The 20,147-nt window shown below is 43.8% G+C and overlaps 1 protein-coding gene across 1 annotated transcript in view; it reads right to left on the bottom strand.

Annotated features, from left to right (window-relative positions):
* Positions 1–20,147, bottom strand: part of DSCAM (DS cell adhesion molecule) — a 526,318-nt gene that overhangs the window by 249,583 nt on the left and 256,588 nt on the right. Inside the window, exon 4 of the mRNA XM_058661256.1 lies at positions 5,969–6,115. Within this exon, the coding sequence (XP_058517239.1) occupies positions 5,969–6,115 (147 nt within the window). The remainder of the gene's footprint in view (positions 1–5,968; positions 6,116–20,147) is intronic.

Below are 20,147 nucleotides of genomic sequence, written 5' to 3'. Positions count from 1 at the left end.
TCAGTGGACCTGACAGCAGAGAACGGATACTCCATACACCCCAGCAAGTAGGAGCACAGGGAACTTTGTACAGAGTTGAACAACATGTCTCCATTGATCCCAGCTCTAAGTTGCTGGAAACCCTCACTGATTCTTTGCCTCTAGGAGTTCAACTGTCTGGATTACACAGTGTCTGTTGTCCTGCATGTTTGTCATTCCAGCCGGTGTAATCATCTCCAGGTTTATCCATGCAGTCACAATGGAAGAATTTCCTTCTTTATTAAGGCTGGAAAATGTTCCTTTATATATGCATACACATGCATACATACATGCACAGATATCAACATATATACACATGTGCTTATATACATGTATATGTGCAAGCATGCATACATACAAACACATACATACAGAGCACACTTGTGTGTACACAGATAATATCCCTGCACACATACATTTGTGTGCATGTATGTTTATATATGTGTGTGAACACAGTATATATGCACACATATACGCACACAAACATATATTTGCACACACAGAAGCACATTACATTTTTATCTATTCATTTGCTGACAAAAACTTTTGCTGTTCCCATATCTTGGTTACTGTGACTGGTATTGCAATGACCTGAGAGGAGAGGTATCTTTTTGAAATCTTACAGAGTTCATCTCCTTGGGGTATACATCCAGGAGAGGGATTCCTGGACTCTATGGAGAGCTGAGAGGCACACAGGTCCAGTCATGCAGTTTATTAGTTCTGGAGATTTCATGCAGATCACAGAGACTGTAGTTAATAATACTGAATTATATCTTGAAGTTTGCGATGAAAGTAGATCTAAAACATGCTCACCACACACTCAAACACACAAACTGTTAAGGTGGAGTGATGGTTTGATTGTGGTAATCATTTCATAAAGTATATGTACTTGTATATCAAAACATCACATTGTACAACTTGAATATATGTAATTTTCATGTGTCAAATATATCTGGATAAAGCTGAAAAAAATAAACTGAGACACAGTAGCAGAAAATATACAAATAAGTAGAAAAGGCTACATTGAGATTGTCGACTTCGTTGTGAGGGACGTTTATATATTTTTTCCCCCTCTTTCTCCCTCCTACCACCTGAAATGTGGCCATAAAGACAGGGACTTCAGCCATCACGTGTGACCACGAGATGACCCGGAGAAAGGGAATCCAACACAACAGCGACAGGTCAGAGTGATCAGCTCTGGGTCCCAGGTGATCTTAAGGCTGCCAGGTTAGCTCCCAGCCTTGTTTTTAGCAGGTGAGACGAAAGAGTTAGCTGCTTATGGACTAACCAGTTAAAAGGAGACAAGCATGTTGGCTTACCAACCCACACGACTAAACTGAAAATTCCAATTGAGAAGAAGGAAAATCGAGTAACTGCATTCCTCTGTTTTATTGGAACTACAAAGATACTTCCATGTGGGCGTGCACCCAGGAGTGGGCTTGCTGGGTCACGTGGCAGCTCCGCCTCCACACTGCTTTCCATAGAGGCTGTGCCAATTTACATTTCCACCTTCGGTGTATGCAGATTCCCCTTTCTCAACACTCCCCGCCTTTGTGGCCCTCCAATCTGAGGACCCAGGTGGGGGGATATCTCACGGTGGCTGTGAGACACATTTCCCTGAAGATTAGCGACACTGAGCAATTTTGTTTCAAACATCTGTTGCCTGTTTGTATTGTTTCTTTCTAGAACTGTCTCTTCAGGTCATTTGCACATTTCTTAACTTCACGGATTGTATTGTTTTTGTTGTCAAGTTTCCTGAGTCGCTGGTCTATGAATCCTTTGTTAGGTAGCTTGCAAATCATTTCTTCCATTCTCTTGGAACTCTCTTTACTCTATTGATCGCTTTCTTTGCTGTGCAGAATCTTCTGAATTTGATACACTATTATTTGCATAGCTTTGTTTCTGTTGCCTGTGTTTTTGGGGTCTCATCCAAGATGCCACCAGTTATACCAACTCATAATATTAAAATGACACCTGTTCCAACATGCTTATAAAGCACTCTTCAGAATGGACACAATACAAAATCAATCAAGGTGCCACTCATCAATGAATAGACAGAGAATGTGGTCTATGCACACAATGGGATTAAAACAAGGGGAATCATATCATTTGCAGCAAAAGTATGAAACTTGAGGATATCACATTGAGTGAAATTAAGCCAGACACAGAAACACAAATAGAAGTTCTGTCTTATATGTAGGAGCTAAAATTTCAAAACAAAAGAAACAACTTGGGCAGGCACAAATATAACAGGTTAAGCCCCTGCTGATGGTGCCAACAATCCACGTGGGTGGTGGTTTGAGTCCCAGCTGGTCCACTTCTGATCTAGCTTTCTGTTCATGACCTAGGAAAGCAGCAGAGGATAGTTTAAGGCTGGGGTCACTGCCACCCACGTGGGAGACTCAGAAGAAGCTCCTGGCTCCTGGCTTCAGATCAGCTTAGCTCCAGCCATTGTGGCCATCTGGAGAGTAAACCAGCAGATGGAAGATATCTCTCTCTCTCCTTCTCTTTCTATAACTCTTCCTTTCCAATTAAAATAGATAAATAAATCTTCAAAATATAAAAACATATTTTAGAACTCAATTTTTGAAATCCACATAGGGAATTTTCACAAAATGTTCTTGGAAAAATGTGTACCATGAGAAACAAACCAGGCACGCATCACAAAATGTTCTCCATCTAAACAAGCTTCTGCTTTGATTCCATTTTCCCACAGACTCTTCTAAGAACCCACACACAGCAGACACGGGCTGGGCCACGGTTCTCAAAGGGAACCATGTTTCTGAACACGTCTGTGATCTTCAAGGAGAGACACTAACATTAGTGTGTGGCCAGCACAAACGACCTTCGTGCTCTCTGCGCTCTCATCTCCAGCCCAGCCTCTTCCAGTCCTCGCAAGCGCCACGAGCAGCCTGAGACATGCTCCAGTCTCCACGCAGGGATGAGCAACCGCCGAGTCCTTCAGGGCTAGTCCCCACATCAGCCCCACAGGTACTCCACTTCTTCAGCAATTTCTTCAGTTTCTGGGGATTCCTACCACTTATTTTTATGGAAAATGCTATCTACTTTCACATGCCTTCTATTTTTTTTTAAGATTTATTTATGTGGGCCCAGCGGCGTGGCCTAGTGGCTGAAGTCCTCGCCTTGAACTCCCCGGGATCCCATATGGGCGCCGGTTCTAATCCCGGCAGCTCCACTTCCCATCCAGCTCCCTGCTTGTGGCCTGGGAAAGCAGTTGAGGACGGCCCAAAGCTTTGGGACCCTGCACCCGTGTGGGAGACCTGGAAGAGGTTCCTGGTTCCCGGCATCAGATCGGCGCAGCACCGGCCCATTGCGGCTCACTTGGGGAGTGAATCATCGGACGGAAGATCTTCCTCTCGGTCTCTCCTCCTCTCTGTATATCTGACTTTGTAATAAAAATAAATTTTTAAGATTTATTTATGTGAAAACCAGAGAGAGAGATGAAGTTTCCAAATGGGCACAAAAGCCAAGCCAAGGGCCAGCCGGACTCTCCCTCCAGGTCTCACATGGGTGCCAGGGACCCAAGTCCTTGGGCCATCATCTGCTGCTTCCCTGGTTGCATTATAGGAAGCAAGATAGCAGGTGGAGTATCCAATATTAAAACCAGCACTCCCGTATGATGTGCTGGCATCGCAAGTGCAGAGGAACTCTCTGGACCCCCGCACTGGCTTTCCCTTAACTATCCTATATTATCTGTTTCAGTTTCAAAGGGAGTTTGGGGCCATGAATGACCATGTTACTAGCATGGCCCCACCATCAACCAAACTCTTTGTATATATTTGTAGACAGCTTGAAATCTAATTAAAATGACATTCACCTATCTTTGCCTTCAAAAGCAAGCATCTTCCAACAGGAGTCTACACTTCGGGTGTGCATTCTCTGAAGCCTGAGCAAGTGTCTCCCTCAGCTGACCTGTTAACATTTACTAAAAATCAGAGCCAGCATGGTGGCATGGGGGTGTAAGCCACCACTTGTAGCACTGGCCTAAGTCCAGAATGCTCTACTTCTGAAACAACTCCCTGCTAACAAACCTGGAAAAGCAGCAGAGGATAGTCCAAATACAGGAAGAAGTTCTGATAGAAGTTCTCAGTTCTTGACTGAGACCTGGTTCAACCTTGGCCATTACTGCCATTTGGAAAGTGAACCAGAAGATTCTCTCTCTCTCTCACTCTCTCTCTCTCTCTCTCTCTCTCTCTCTCTCTCTCTCTCTCTCTCATTGTGTGTCTCTCTCTAGCTCTGCCTTTCAACCTTTCAAATAAGTCAAATCAATGTGTAAAATATTTACTCAAATCTCACAAGTAATTCACCACCACATACAGTAGACCGTCCTCTGACCTCTTCAACAACGTGTATGGCTGTGGGTCCTTGCCCTCCCCTTGTCTCCACCTGTACCTGAGCTCTGTGGATGCTCTTCTGCAGATATCTCAGGGTGTAGCTCTCTGCTGCCCCTCATCTCTCCCTTTGCAACAGAGGGACTGGTAGCTCCCATGCTGACCACTGCTCTGATATGACTGTCCATTTAGGAAACAGTGACTCATTCCAAAACAGACACTCTCCTTTCCCATCCTAAGGGCTAAATGTGAAACCAACACTTTATGACTCGAGATAAGCAAGATCACCCACAGGAAATATGGGCTCCCTGACCTTTAATTCAACCTTTAATTGATTTTCCTTTAATTCAAATCTGGGTAGAGAAGGGCTTATTTACTGATTTTTTAAAGCCCCAAATTAATCTTACACCAAAATGACCCCTAATATCTCCTTTCTTGATTCAACATTGCCTGTAAGAGGTTCCTCTTCAATGCAAATAAGACCTTTTCTAAAATATCCTAAGTAAGTGGAACATTGCACTGCCACTAATTCTACCTGGATTAAGACAACAGGTGCCATTCATTCTATAAATCATTTTTCCAATAAGGGAAAACATGGCAACTGGCATGACAAGGAACAGATAAAGGAAAGGTTTGCAACTTCAGAGAGGATAATCAGTTAATTCTAACTTGTTTTGTGTTGGACCTTGATGGACGAGCTGACTTTAACTACTGTGAACCTGCAAATGGGGAAAATGAATTGTGATAGGGTATCGTTAAGGACAATGTGTGGGTGCACAAGCAAAGATGTTTGTTATCACATGTTAAACAACTCTTTAGTAGTTCTTCCCCAAAAGTAACATGGCACATAAAAATTAGATTCTCCCTGAAAATAGAAAGCAAATCACCTTTGTTCAATCCCATCTCACCATTGTCATCAAATAAGATGTATGCCACGTGGAACACGTTCACATTCTTAATCTGCAAGGGCCAAGGTATGTGTTTTCAGCTTAATTTTCTCTTTCTGACCTGATGGTTTGACACTCCAAATTACTCTCTGAAAGACTAACATATGAGTGTGACTGGATGGCCTGTTGGTGGGACAGTAGGGAGCTCCTACAAAACTGTGGGGATCCGACAAAATGTCACTATTTTCCCAAAGTGTGAACCCCATAAGGGGAAGTACACACCTGCCACCCTTACCAGATGTGTGGCTGGTCCTAAGTGCCCTCACAGGAGGATGATTGTCGGCAGAAGTTGGCGGGCATAGATTGCTTTCGAGGTAAATGTGGCTGGGTCCCACACACACAGGTAGGCACCCTACGTGAATGAGGGCACGCCCCATGCAATGCTACAGTTCTCCTGAGCCAGGCCTGACAACACAGGCCAGGATTGCCAGGGACAAACCACACGTTTACATATGGCAAGGAAGTGTGGATTACAGAGGCAAAATCACACTGGGAGTTTTATAAAACATGAAATGCCTGTCCTTGGGGTATCTGTATTTATACTCATGTTGCTCGAAAAACCTTTACAATTGCTAAAACACCATGGGAAAAACTCTGAGACATTGTGTGAGCAGTGGCAGAGACACATGTGCCCATGGTGAGCTGTCTTACCTGATACAAAAAGTCGAGCGCTGTTACTCTGTCTCGTCTCGGCGGTGTATCTGTGCCGTGTGATACAGCGGTAGTTATACAATCCATCTTCATTCTGTACATCTTTAATATACAAGGCTCCCGTGGATGTGATGAGAAATCTAGATCCTGGAACAGAGGGAAAGCAGGCAGAGCTTGGTTAACACAGAACAGAAGAAACCCAGCCATACACACCAAGTCCATGAGCGATGGTTTTTGCCTGAAGAAACCTCATTCACAGCTAAAGCCAAGTTGTGCATGTGTGTGTGTGTGTGTGTGTGTTACTTAAGCGCCCAAGCTACATATTTTTCTAACCAGTCCAAATGACAAGTTATAAGTATATTAACACAGCAAACACATACTTAGCAAATCTAATCTCATAAATCATTTAGCTCATGTATTTAGCTTAGAATATGTGAGTGGTGTGTAGCTAACTTACAATTTTCATGCATTGTCAACTTCCACTTAGAAGGTGACAAACAGAGGGAACACAGATGCTGCTTTTGGCTTGCTGCGAGGTTCAGCCAGATAAACACATCAGGAATTGAACCTATTTTAGGTCAAAAGTGCATCGGATGCCCCTAGCCTGATGCGCGTCATAGCTTAGTTGTACTAGAGAGCATGGGTTGTTTATTCTTTTCATCTTGTGGCAGATAAAGACCTGTAGCTCATCATCACCAATCCAATTACTGCCGGATTGGGAAAAGACCAAAATTCAAGATTCTAAGTGTTGGTTCTGTGGAATGTGCATACAACATTGTATATTAAAGAAGGAGGAGGAGGAGGAGGAGGCAGAAATGGAGGGGCAGAGGAAAAGAAACAGGGACAACCACGGTCAGTGAGGCACCCTGTTAAACTTTTGATTGCAAAATTCTCTGTTGTAAAAGTATGAATGTTCAACTGAATTTGAAGTGTTTTTGCGCAAGTACACAATATTTAAATTAAAAACCAAGAAAATACCCCACGAGTTCCCAGAACTGGTCGTCTCTCTAGGAAACATGCCAAAAAATCACAACTGTGTTTGTTTGCTTTTTCTTGATTAAACTGAAACATCAATTTGCTTGTTTTAATTAGGAATGATTGGGAGTCTCCTCTCTCTTTCTTTCTCTCTCTCTCTCTCTCTCTCTTATACACACACACACACTCCCGACAACTCAAAAACTTTCTGGTAGCAGACAACTACACACAGGTAGAATTGTCTTCTGGAAAGGGCCTGACATGATAGCCTAGTGGCTAAATTCTTGCCTTGCATTCACTAGGATCCCATATGGGCACTAGTTCATATCCTGGCTGCTCCATTTCCCATCCAGCTCCCTGACTGTGACCTGGCAAAGAAGTAAAGGATGGCCCAAAGTCTTGAGACCTTGCACACAGGTGGAAGGCCAGGATAAGCTCTTGGCTCCTGGCTTCAGATTGGCTCAGCCACTTGGGGAGTGAAGCAGTGGATGAAAATTTTTTTCTCTCTGCATCTTCTTCTTTCTGATAATAAAATTTCTTTCTGGAAAAACTACTGACATTTTAGATGGAGACCTTCCTAAAACATGGTTCATAATTTTCATGTTCAACATGCTGAACAGTGGGGAGTGAATTCTGGACGTAGGGTCATGGCTGTGGATGTTGTTTGAGCTAGGAGGTTCAGTTCTGCCAGGTGCGTGTGGGGGGTGGACATCAGAAGCTGTCTGGGCATGTCTTGGCAGCCTCAGACTGCCAGGTGCTCGGGTCCCTAGGCCTGTCTCCAGAAGCTTTCCCAATTCCTGCTTTGACATCAAGCTGTCAGCAGCAACTTCACACCACTAACTCCAATGTGTGGTTTCAATACACTGAAAGCAGAAGCAGCCAACTGTTGTAAACTTGTGTAAACTGAGAATAATGAGGTTATAAGTTAAGTATGATGGTGGCTCTCCAACATCAGTCATCACAAGCCAGCATGCTAGTGGTACCGGAGTAGTCCGTCTGGTACAAGTCCAACCTGCTTGGTGGAGCTCAGCACGGAGGCTGGTAGGATGTTTCTATTAGAACACACAGCAGCACCACAGTGAAGGGGGCACTGCCTGATAGGAGAATGTCACCAAGATGCTCCCGAGTCGTCCCACATGCATATTCTCTTCACTGTCACAATGCTCAGTGAAGCTTACACAATGAAAAATAGCTCAGCTGTGTCAGTGGCTGAGGTTAAACCACAAACAGTTCTAAAAATCTGTTTGGCTGAGCTTGCAGCACAAAGTCCAGACTTTGAGACTTGAGCTAGGGAAAGCAGACATATGTGACCTCTGAGAAGAGAGAGGCCAGAGCTGATTCTAGAAGATGCTACCTGTCACTGTGAGCAGCAGACTTGCAGAACTGAGAGGTGCATCTGATGATGTCACAGGCTCAGGAAAGCCCAGAGGCGTGGTTGAACACATCACAGGCCTTGTTCTCAGGCAGCTTGCTCACTAAACACATGTAAACCGTCTCCAGGACAGGGAGAAGATCCTTTATTTTTAATCTCTCCCAGATGAAGAAAACCACCAACACATTAGAGGAAAATCAACATTTATTTCTAATCCTGCATCCATCTTGGTGTATTCATCTGATAAAATTAACTTCAGATGCCAAAGTGTCCATCACTGATACGCCTGTTCAATCTACACAGCTATTTTTTCCTGTTCCTATTAAAAATCAAGTTCAAGTATCTTCCTAGTATGAGGAGGAACAGGCTAATTCTGAAAGTTTGCTCTAAATGTTTTTTTTAATTATATTGGGAATTGGAATCTAGTGGATGTGCCACTTCCATCTGTGCACCCTTGGGCACGTCACACGACCCCCAAAACGCAGGCTCCTTCTTTTGGGAGAGACGCTGAGGGACGTGCATCTTCATCCTGTCATTGATGAAAACAGCAGCTGCTTGTGGTCCAGCAATCACACACCTCGTGCCCGGCATGGTGACCACGGTCAAGAATAACACGTTGTCTACACTTCAAATATCTCATCACTGAGAAAGTGTGAGCTGACGGGTATATTTTAATTGCTTCACACATACACACTCACACACGCACAACATATATACATGTTATCCCAATAGTTTTATACTATTGTGATTTTTTTTCCAATTAAAATGTCCATAGAACAAATTAAAAAGTTCATACCCAAGCAGACATTTTTGGTTGATGGTATAGAAAGCCGCCTAACAGTCAAGGAATAGTTGGGGGACACACATGAGGGCGCAGCAATAAGGCTGATGACAAGTGAGATGAAAAGATATGTTAATCTTGGTTAAAAAAATTTATAAACCCAAGCATGAGACATTCTTATCTTGAATTTATTTCTAATTTTAGGTGATGGTAACATAGTTGATCAGAGTGGGAAGAATCCAGGGTTAGGGAAAAGAGGGTGTGATCGCTGTTTCCAAATTTTCTACTTTTCCTTCTTGTTTTGGGGCAGGAGCAGGGGATGGATAAAGGGAGAAGCCATACCCAGCCTCCCAACTGCTTCAGCACTCAGGGCTGTGGAATGGTCACCTGATATCAACCAAGGGTCCCAAGGTGGCACACACCCCAAGGGTTCTGTCCAGGTGGTTTTGATGGTTCTGAAATGTTGTGGATCTCACTAATCCAAGGATGAGGGAACCCCTTCAATGTCCATTGACTGATATAGTCAACCTCAAAGTCTCAATTCGCCCAGATATTTGCTGTCATTGTTTGGCTTGGGTAGTTGTCTAATTTTTTCTGTCCTCCTTCCTCTGAGATGGTTCAGAGGTCCTCTGTAGAGTTCAATGGGCTGCCATATCCTCCCTGTGGATCTGAGCCAGCTGTCCACTACTCCATATTTTCCACTGAGGAGAACCAGTTCTCACAGGTGGGCCAAGGACCTAACCTAGGGGACCCAAGCTCCACCAGACCACCAACCCCTGAGGCTCACGGACCCAACACCCATTGTACAAGTGGGCCAATGACCCATATCAGGCAACCAAGACCCTGCCAGAACCTCCACCTCCAGTGCTCACAGACCCAGCACCAACTGTACAGGCGGGCTAAGGGCCGAGGCCAGGCGACCAAGATTCTGCTGGACCCTTCACCCCTGGGACTCACAGACCCAGCACCGACCATGCAGGTAGGACCCCAGCCAGATGACCTGACCCCCTCCAGCCCCCTCTTTCCCCAAGGCTCATGGACCCTATGAGCCATTCTTGGAAGCTACATTCCATGAACATTTTGGAGATTGTTATCTACATAGACTTCAAAAATTTTTACAACAAAATTTTTACAACAAGAATTCTATTCTTGAAGAATTTTTTTTACAGGACTCACTCATTAGTTTGCATTTGAGAACCAATTGAATCTAGCAGAAAAAGTGTTGGAGTGGAAATTAGAAGGGTGAATCTTCCATTGCAATTCTTCCGTTGGAGCTATGCCATCACAGGCAAATGTTGCTCAGCCTCTGAGATGGTGTGGCAGAATGAGTGTCGACCGGTGTTGCTAGAGACGAGGGGCCTGCAGAACAGGACCCTACCACAGGGAGAGGCTGTGTTAGAACAGGACCCTACCACAGGGAGAGGCTGTGTTAGAACAGGACCCTACCACAGGGAGAGGCTGTGTTAGAACAGGATCCTACCACAGGGAGAGGCTGTGTTAGAATAGGATCCTACCACAGGGAGAGGCTGTGTTCCATGCTTAACTTTCTAGTAGTATCAGTCCCTATGAACCATATTCTTGGAGGCTCATCATTAGTCTTAGGTCTGCGTTTCTCAATGTGAAATAATCTTGTGTGTGTGTGCATATCATGTAACATTTCTCTTCTCCATCTGGAATAGTAGGGACTTGCTTTTCTTCTTCATTCCGCTATCTCCATTGCATAGAATGATGCTTGGCTATGCTCTCAGAAAACAATAGAAGAAATTGCCTATCATGGCTTATATTCAAAATTTCTCCTCCCAGATCTGAATAGAGTGAACATAAGCTAAAATATCTCCTTTCATGATTCAACATGATAGTTCTTCATGTCTAATACATGAAAGGGGCTATTTCCCCTTTAGGGATGACTTTAATATTCTATATGCAAATGAACATGTTTTACAACTTGATGTTAATTGCTCTTCCATTATGCTTTCTTTTTTTTGTTTTTGTTTGTTTGTTTTTGTTTTTGCTGTGTAGCAGTGTAACAGGACTGTTAGATTTTTAATGGGGGCAATGTTATTTTCAGGGAGATTTTTAAAGCCTATTTAATTTTCCAAACAAAGAATATGTTTGTTTTTGCCATTGCTATCTGAACTGACTCAATGGTTATTCAAGGAACAAAACTGATGGTGGAGGAGGGTTGAGCAGGTGGCTTTGTGGTGCAGCAAATTAGTTTCTGGCTTGAGATGCCCACCTTCCACTTGGAGGGCTGGTTCCCATCCCAGCTGCTCTGCTTGCTATGCAGCTCCCTGCTAAGCATTGCAAGAGGTAATAGAAACAGGCTTGGTTTCCTGCCATTCAAGTGGGAGACCTTGCTGGAGCTCCAGGCTTCTGGACTCAGCTTGCCCAGTGCCAAACACTGTGGTCACTTTGGGAACAAGCCAGCAAGTGGAAGATCTCTCTTTTTCTCTGTGTCTTTGTTTCCTGGCTCTCTATCGCTTTCAAGTAGATAAAAATAAATACATAAACATTTACAAACATATGGCTGTGCTAGTAGGATGCCAAATACTAGTACAACAGTGAAGCTTCCTTCAGCTGGTCCTGCCACCTCCTGTTAACAGTCATGCTGCAAAAAGGCTCTCCACAGAGCATGACAGTTCTGAGAAAGGAGTGGAACATCACATTGAAATTTGAGTATGTTGTCTGAGAAACAAGATGAACTCTTCAATGAATACCCAAGATTTTTAAGATTTATTTATCTTTGCTGGACAGGCAGATCAGATTCATGGAGAGGATAGACAGAAAGCTCTTCCATCTACTGATACACTCCCAAGTGGCTGCAATATCCAGAGCTGAGCTGATCCAAAGCCAGGAGCCAGGAGCTTCCTCCAGGTCTCCCACATGGCTTTGGACCATCCTCCATTGTATTCCCAGGCCACAAGCAGGGAGCGGGATGGGAAGTGGAGCTGCTGGAACACGGACTAGTTTCTATATGAGATTCCAGTGCTTGCATGGTAAGGATTTAGGCACTAAGCCATCATTTCAGGTCCAAAATAGTTTATTTTTTTATACTTTTAATATTAAGCAAAATGATAGTAGAAATAGAAATGTATACCATGACTCTGAAATGGTCAATCTCTCTTTATTCAGCTGCAGGTTAGGAAGAATGAAACCCTGCAGTGGAAACGTGGGAGCACCTGTTATAAGACCAGAGTTGCTGTCACAACATGATTTTGAGTCAGGGCAAGGCTGTTCCGGGGTTGGGTGGGTCCCTTATCCAATATGATTGGTATTCTTACACAAATGGACTAAGCCATTGGAATACTATTGGTAGCCCTAGTCAGAGGCAGTAAATATGGGGGCTTGGTAATGACCATGGCTGCCTTGACAACTGTGGTTATTTGACCCATCTAGTTCTCACAAGGAACCTGCAAGGAAGATATCATGATTCTCATTCAGATGAAAAAATGGAGAAACATAGAGAGCGGGTTGGCCCTGCTGCTGTAACCAGAAGTATCTAAGCCAGGTTGATACCTAAGCCACTTGGCTCCAAGCAGGTGCTCTGTCCCACCACCTGCCCAGGTCTGGGGACCAGCTATTCATGAGATGGCATGCCTGGAGCATGTGGAGGGACAGGGGAAGTAGCATCAAGGCAGAGAACACAGACACATTTCAAGGGAACGGTTGCTCGAGTTTGATTAAGGAGCAGCTCAGGCCAAGCTTCAGGGATCTGTGGAGCCCTGGGGACATTCACAGCGTCAAGGGGGAAAACAGTGACCTGTTCATGAAGAGGCTCCAGTTCACACCGGGCTGTGCCAACTTGCAGACAATAGCTGCTGGCTCTCAGCTGGAGGCAGAGCCCTGGGGAGGCAAATGTGCCTGTGCAAGAGGGGCCCTTTTGGCACTTGAAGCCCACAGTTCTGTGAGGAGGGAAAATAAGGATGATAAGGACATTCAAGGACACAGCAAAGGAATGGGGGAGAAGGGAGATTGCAAATTAATAGGGAATTCAGATGGGCTGGGGGCTAGAGGGCCATCGCAACCCACAATGAGGACAGTCTCAGCTCCATCAGCCCAACCTTGAGAACTTGAATAGCCCAGAGTGGCTCAGGTCCTTCTTCTGCACTACAGAGCAATAGTTTCTTCTTGGGGACATCTGTGTAAGTGTCTATGAAAGACAGCTGTTATCTGTCATAACATATAATGATAAAATCTCCTCCTTTTGGTCCGACAAGAATACAACTATCTAGCCACAGATAGCTAGGACGGTGCAACACGGACCTAAGGAGCACTAATTCATTACCAAGTAGCTTCATAGAACTGGGATAATAAATAGGCATATCAGTTCTCGTCCAGATCATTTGATACTGAAAAGACATCAATTTTCTGTAAAATAAATTAATTCCATGTTCATTAACTGCTGGACATAATTTATTTAGAACTTTTCCAAGTCACTGCAAATTAAATTGAGGTGGCATATTCATCTAGGAGATTAGAGGAAACATTAAGTTTTTGATAAGATGGAGTCTTGACAAGGATGGGAGGAAAGAGCAGCAGGTGGTGGGCATGTGTACGAGGGAAGGCAGTCGTCTTCTGGTTCAAAGGTGGAAACTGCACACCTGCACACCTTTCAATCCTGTTGGCATGTTAAAGTCTCCCTCCTAAGAAGCCATTCAGACACAGAAAAATTGATATATGCGCCCAAAATGCACTGCAATGTTGCTTGAAAAATATTATATGTATATATACATACATATCTATACATATTTATATAAACAAAATGTCAACAAAGGAATAAATAAGTACATACATTAGGGTGCATCTATATTCTGCAGACATTTAAAAGCAGAGGTAGATCTACGTGTTCTTTGTAGAAAGACATAATGGAATGCTATATAATGTTTTGTACCAAAGGCAGGGAGTATATGAGTGCATGAATTAGTGCACATATGTAAACAACAGAGAGAGTGAGACCTGAAGATTTTATGGGTGGATGCATTTGAAGTCATGAATGGATTAAGGGAGTGCAGGGGAATAGCAATGCTTGCTTTAATTCTATCAGGGTGCCTACTTATAGGTTTAACTTGTACTTTGTAAAATGAGTCGGCAGGTAACCAACTGGTCATGGCCTGGGCTTGGCTTAAGGTAGAAGGAAATGACTCCAACATTCATCCTGATCTTGATAAAACCTCTTGTCTCAGGACCTCATACTATACAAAATAAACCCACCACATAGCCCAGGCCTTTATCTTCCTGAGCTAGCCAGGTAACTCCCAACTGCACCCAGCATCATGGCCAACCCACTTGGCTTGCATGTGTCGGTACTGCCCTTCCACACAACAGCATCTTGAGGGCTGCCCCGATCAGCTCACTTCCCTCTGCTTCCCTCCCATCTGGCCCTGTGGCACTTGAAATGATCACTCGGCTATTGAGGATGTACCTACGTGACAGGACCAGTAACGTAAGGCGTCACAGGAACGACAGAGAATATTCCTCCTTTCACTTCTCCCACATTTTGTTGGGGCTAGTTGTACGAGTGAGGTCCCTTTTGAACCTGGAATGGCCTGGAACAAAATCAGTTGGGCAGAAATGATGACATTTCCTTACCCACATCAGGCCGGGAGGACTAAGCCAGAAAACCCTGGCTGAACTTGATAAGTTTGGCACATAAATGTTTAAATTTTCTCAAAGCAGTCTCATAAAGACATTTTTCTTGTGTAAATAAAAATCTCTTGGTGAAATTCTCTTGCTGTTAGGCGAGACTCAGTCCTGCATGACTAACTCAAGCCGCACACGGTGTTCCAGCCAGCTACCTAATTACCCGTCTCCGTGTGTTAATGATCAGAACTCTGCATCTGTAGATAGCTAAGCCTCTCATTAATCTTTGCTCTAGCTAGATTTCTGCTTATTTAAAAGAACACATCCTTGGAATGTAATGTGATCTTCAAAGGAACTATTTTCAGGATTATTAAAAAGAAAAACCAAAGGAGCTTAAAAAATCTTAAATGTACTTATTCATTTATATGATGAGTGAGACCATTTTTGGCCAGGGCTCTCCAGGAAAAGACAAGGTGGGCACCTCTTAATCACAGTGGCATAATGCAAGAAATATACTGTTGGACGAATGTCTCATTGTGTGAAAGTCTTAAGTGTGCATTTGTATAGGGCCAGCACAGTGGCATAGCAAGCTAATCTCCTGTCTGTGGCACCAGCATCCTACATGGGTGCTGCTTCATGTCCTAGTTACTCAGCTTCTGATCCAATTCCCTGCTAATGGTCCACCAAAGCAGCAGAGGAGGTCGCAGGTCCTTGGGTCCCTGCACCCATGTGGGAGTCAGAGAAGAAGCTTCTAATTTCCACCTTGAGATCAGTTCAGTTCTGGCTGTTGTGTGACAGGTTGGGGCACGAGCTACCAGAGACAAATGAGAGCCAACGAGCAGCTGTGAGCAGCGCACTGAGAGTGGAGGTTGGCCGAGATGAGGAGGTTGGTGAAGATGTGCACTGCTTAGACAGGGAGAGGACGCTGCCTTGCCAGTTGTGGCATGGTTGAGAAGACAAGAAGCTGTTATCCTTGGGAACAAGGTGAGAGGGAGGGCATGAAACTGGAAAAACTGTCGTGCTTTCAAGGAAGGGAAGAAGATGCATATTGAAAATACAATTGACAGGGCAGAAGATCCGCCGGAAGCTGCAATAAAACAAAGTCTATGAGGATGAAGGGGACTTCCAGGCTCAAAGAAGAAGTGGATGGCCAAGCAGGCATTCCCTGCTGGAAAGCAGAGGCTTTGGGGTGAGGTGGAGGCTGTCATGGTTACCTAGTTTTGGGCTCGGGGGAATTAAGAGTAACCCCTGGTAGAGAAGCAGACAAGGTAAGAAAACAACAACAACAATAACAACAACAACAACAACAAAACCAGCCTTTAGGAGGTGAATAAACTAAGAAAAAGAATGCCATTAGGTATGTTTCCTATATTGCGCTACAAAATATTGATATATTGATAAACATGCACCACCATTATTCGGTGTCTCAAAAGTGTGCTTTATTAGAAAAGAAATTTGTTTACTTATTTCAGACTTAGAGTTAAGAAGAGACAGAGGGAGGAAGAGAGAGAGAGAGAGAGAAAGGAATATCCACTCACTGGTTCAATTAAAATGACACAGCGGCCTAGGTAGAATCCAGGAGTTTCACCCCGGTCTGACAGTGGGGTGAACAGGAACCCAAACACTTGCATTTCTAAGCAGCATACTTGGACTACTGTCTGCTGCTTTCCCAGGTGTGTTAACAAGTAGCTGGATCGGATGCAGAGCAGCTGGGTCCCAAACCGGCTCCCACAGTGGAAGCCAATGCCGTAGGCCACAGCTTGAACCACCAGGCCACAGCATTGGTCCAAAAATCTCTGTTCTGAGCCTGGGAAGGAACCCAAGACCCTGTGGATTATTTGTCCCAGACGTGGCTGTGTTAGGTTGGGCTGTTTCTAAACCAGCATGTTAAAATCAGGGAGATTGAGGAGAGCTGAGCACGTTGGTTCCACCCACAATCTAAGTCACTGATCCGCATGGAATGAAAAAACAAACACTGAGCTTATTAGAGAAACAGAGAGAGTGAATTGTAGAGTGTGTTTGTCTGAGGGAGATGACACACGCTGATGGAAAAGAATTTGGAAAAACAATCATCATAAAGAAAGAAAACAGACCCTGCTCTGTGGTCGCTCAACCTTACAGGATAATGGCTTTTCCCATCATGGGTAGCAACCTATGGATGGGTCATGAAATCAATTTCATGGATTGTAACTTTGCTTTTCAAAATAAAATAGAAGGTCACCCAAAGCATCTGTGTGCATCAAGTGGGCGGGATATGTAAGTTTTCTGAAGGTTTTATTTTGGCCCAGTGAAGGAGTTGTTTGGGCTCAGTGGTACATCCATAGCATTGAGGGTGGACATACATTTACATGCGTGTGGGTTGAGTCCCAAGACAAACTGCTCTTTTCAACAGGATTTATTGTTGTGAGTCAGAGCCAATGATGACTGAAGAACGACAACCAACACTCGAGAGCCTGAGATGTTCTTCTATGACTGGGCCACGCATCCAAACACATCCAGGCCTCCTAGGGCATAACAGCTGGTGTTTTCGAGCTTCTCAGAGCTCACTCTTGGGACATGCAGCCAAGCAGGTGTGTGAGGCCACACACATGACTGCTTTCATGGCAGGAGTTGCAGAGGAGGAAACTGACCTCTGTGGTGCACCACTCTTTGAAGACCTTAGGTTCTGCTTTCATTTTGATTAAGCCATCTAAATGATCCTAATAAATGTCCTGGGCCATCCACACAGTTGCAGCCCCAGTCACACTTTACTCCTAGCACCACACACCCTCTCCAAACTTCTGCTGTAGGATTCCAGGATGCACCGAAATTCTCCTCCACAAGCAGATTCTCCAGCTCTAGCATATCGCATATCCTCTTGTCCTTGGTGAGCCAGCAGCTTCCATAATGCATTGATAACCCGATAACCATTGATAACTGGTTAAAGACACGGTGGCGCATCTACTCTATGGAATGCTACTCAGCTATTAAAAGGAATGGAACCAAATGGTCCCAAATGGAGACCATCACACACAGTGAAATGAGCCAATCCCCAAAGGACAAATATATGTTCACTCTAAGACAACCTCCATCAAGAATGCAAAACAAAAGGTAAGGTAAACATACAGATGTAATCTCACAAACAAGGGATGTTATGGAGACCAGAGTACCAGGAATCAGATAACATTGACAGAAGTTTCTAAAAGTAGAAACTTCTAAATATACCTAGACAACAGAATATTAAACTCAGTACCCTTGCCTGTGCCAACAGTGTCATGACCCACATAAAGAGCAGAAAGTTGGAGTCAAGACTACCTGATGGACTATTTTACTATAAAGCACAGGGGACAATGAGGGGGGAAGACATTATAAATGTCCTTTCTGGTACTGTTTTTGTTACATCTCATGGATTCTGACAGTTTTGTTTTTATGTTGATTTCTTCAAAAAAGGTTTTTTTCTTACTAATTTCTTCAGTGACACATAGGTCATACAGTGGCATTGCTTTCTTTAGCTTTTTATTTTCTTATTTCTTCAGCAACATATTGTTTATTCAATAGAATGTTACTTAACTTGGTGTTGTTGCAAATTTTCTATTTCTTTTCCTGTTGTTGATTTTGTTTTACGGCATTTCATTTAAGGAGATGTACAGTAGTTGTGTAGTAGAAACTATCACACCCAGATGTGAAGATACAACACAATATGCATCTCTACTTCCAAGTCAAAGATGAACTGTCAAACTGTTAAATACGTCTGGACAAGAGAATGCTGGACTCTCTGCCATTGTCAATACCTACAATGTCAGGATACACTTAAATAGCAGAATAGTGACTGTTTACGAAGAACTATACTTCTGTAATAATACGGAGGAAATCAGTGTATGTGTGAGGGGTGTGATTGGGGGGGGGAATGGAATCCCAGAGCCTATGGGATTGCATTATAAAATTTTAAAAAGGCATGAACCATCTACCACATGGACAGGAAGTCCTGGGTTCAAGGTAAGCTAACGGCCACCTCCCAGTTACAGGAAAAGATATAGAACATCAAATAAAAGTGCTAACCATCCCTGCACACAGTAAAATCCTGTCAGTGGTGCATGTGCATAAGGTCAAGGGAATGGAAAGCACCACAGCCATGATGAAGGCACGGGCGGCGTGGGAACTGCAGAGGCTGCACAGAAATGACAGCAAGCCCAGAGGAAGGACTGCTTCCCTAAATCACAGTATCCGGCCCTCAGAATCCTTCCAGGATTATAAACTGAGCCCATGGAGCATCTGCCTCCCTCAACGCCCTGCCTGCCCCAGCTACCGTCCCCCACTTGAGCTTGTGGCTGTAAGACGTTGCGACAGCCCCTCTAACCATGCTTAGGCTTCTTTTGCTTTGGCTGAGAGAAGGCAATCAGCCACCTGCTCAGAAACCTTGCCAAGCAATTGTATCTGCTGAGACTTGATCATTGTGCTATCTCCATTACATTACATTACACACACACACACACACACACACTCTTTCTCTCTCTCTCTCTCTCACACACACACACACACACACACATTTTTTGCTAGTTATAGTAACTTTCTATTTAAGAGCAACAATGCAAATATTATTTAAGATTACATCGCTTAAGTAAACAAGATGTATTTAAGAGAGTAAAATAAATACTTGTGCAGGTGATGTTCGGCGATGGCAAACAGCCCAAAAGGCAGTACACGCACTTGAAGCAGGGCATTGATGATGCTGCCCAGCAGAGGTGGGCTACCTTGTCAATGGAGGGAAGAGCAAAGCAAGGGAAAGCCACTGGGAGCGTGTGGCGTCACCGAGACGCCATTTCTTCCCTCCTGGCTTTCTCAGCTTCCGTCCCTTCCTCCACCTCCCCTTCCATTCCTTGCTTAAACTCTGCTGGGAGCACACACTGCACCCACAGGTACATGAGGACCATCCCTCGGCTCATCTGTGCTCACCTGTCAGAAGCAGCCACTGGTGACATGGTTATTACTATATTGGCTTTACTTGTCTTAATAATAATAATAATAAAGTTATATGCCTCTTTGCTCTTTCCGTTATTTTATCCTAAAAAGTGACCATTATCAGAAATGAAGTTGCCTAGTCCCAGCTTACATTTCTACTCACACACACACACACACACTCAGAGGCATCCATAAAACACACTTTATTGTTTAGTGTTTTATTTGTTTTCTCAAATTTACTGAAACAACTTACTATTCATCTTGCAAAAAATTGTAGTTTTTACCCAACATGATGTTTTCTCAATATCTTAAAAATGTTAATATGGAGAGAGCTAGTTAACTTATTTTAATGGAGATACAGGCTCTATCATACAATTTATGCTAAATTGCCATGGAAGTTCAATCAAGACATGGGTTTTCCTAGTTTTATTTTATTATTATTATTCTCATTGAAGCAGCTCTAGCCTCCAGGACAGTGCAAGGCACATATAGAATAGCTATTTATGAGTTGTTTGTCAAAGAAAGAAATCAGT

This window comes from Ochotona princeps, chromosome 3 (genome assembly GCF_030435755.1).
Source record: "Ochotona princeps isolate mOchPri1 chromosome 3, mOchPri1.hap1, whole genome shotgun sequence".
In the NCBI taxonomy this organism is placed as follows: Eukaryota; Metazoa; Chordata; class Mammalia; order Lagomorpha; family Ochotonidae; genus Ochotona; species Ochotona princeps.
Note: the sequence above shows the minus strand (reverse complement) of the source record. Positions and strands in the feature narration are given on the sequence as shown.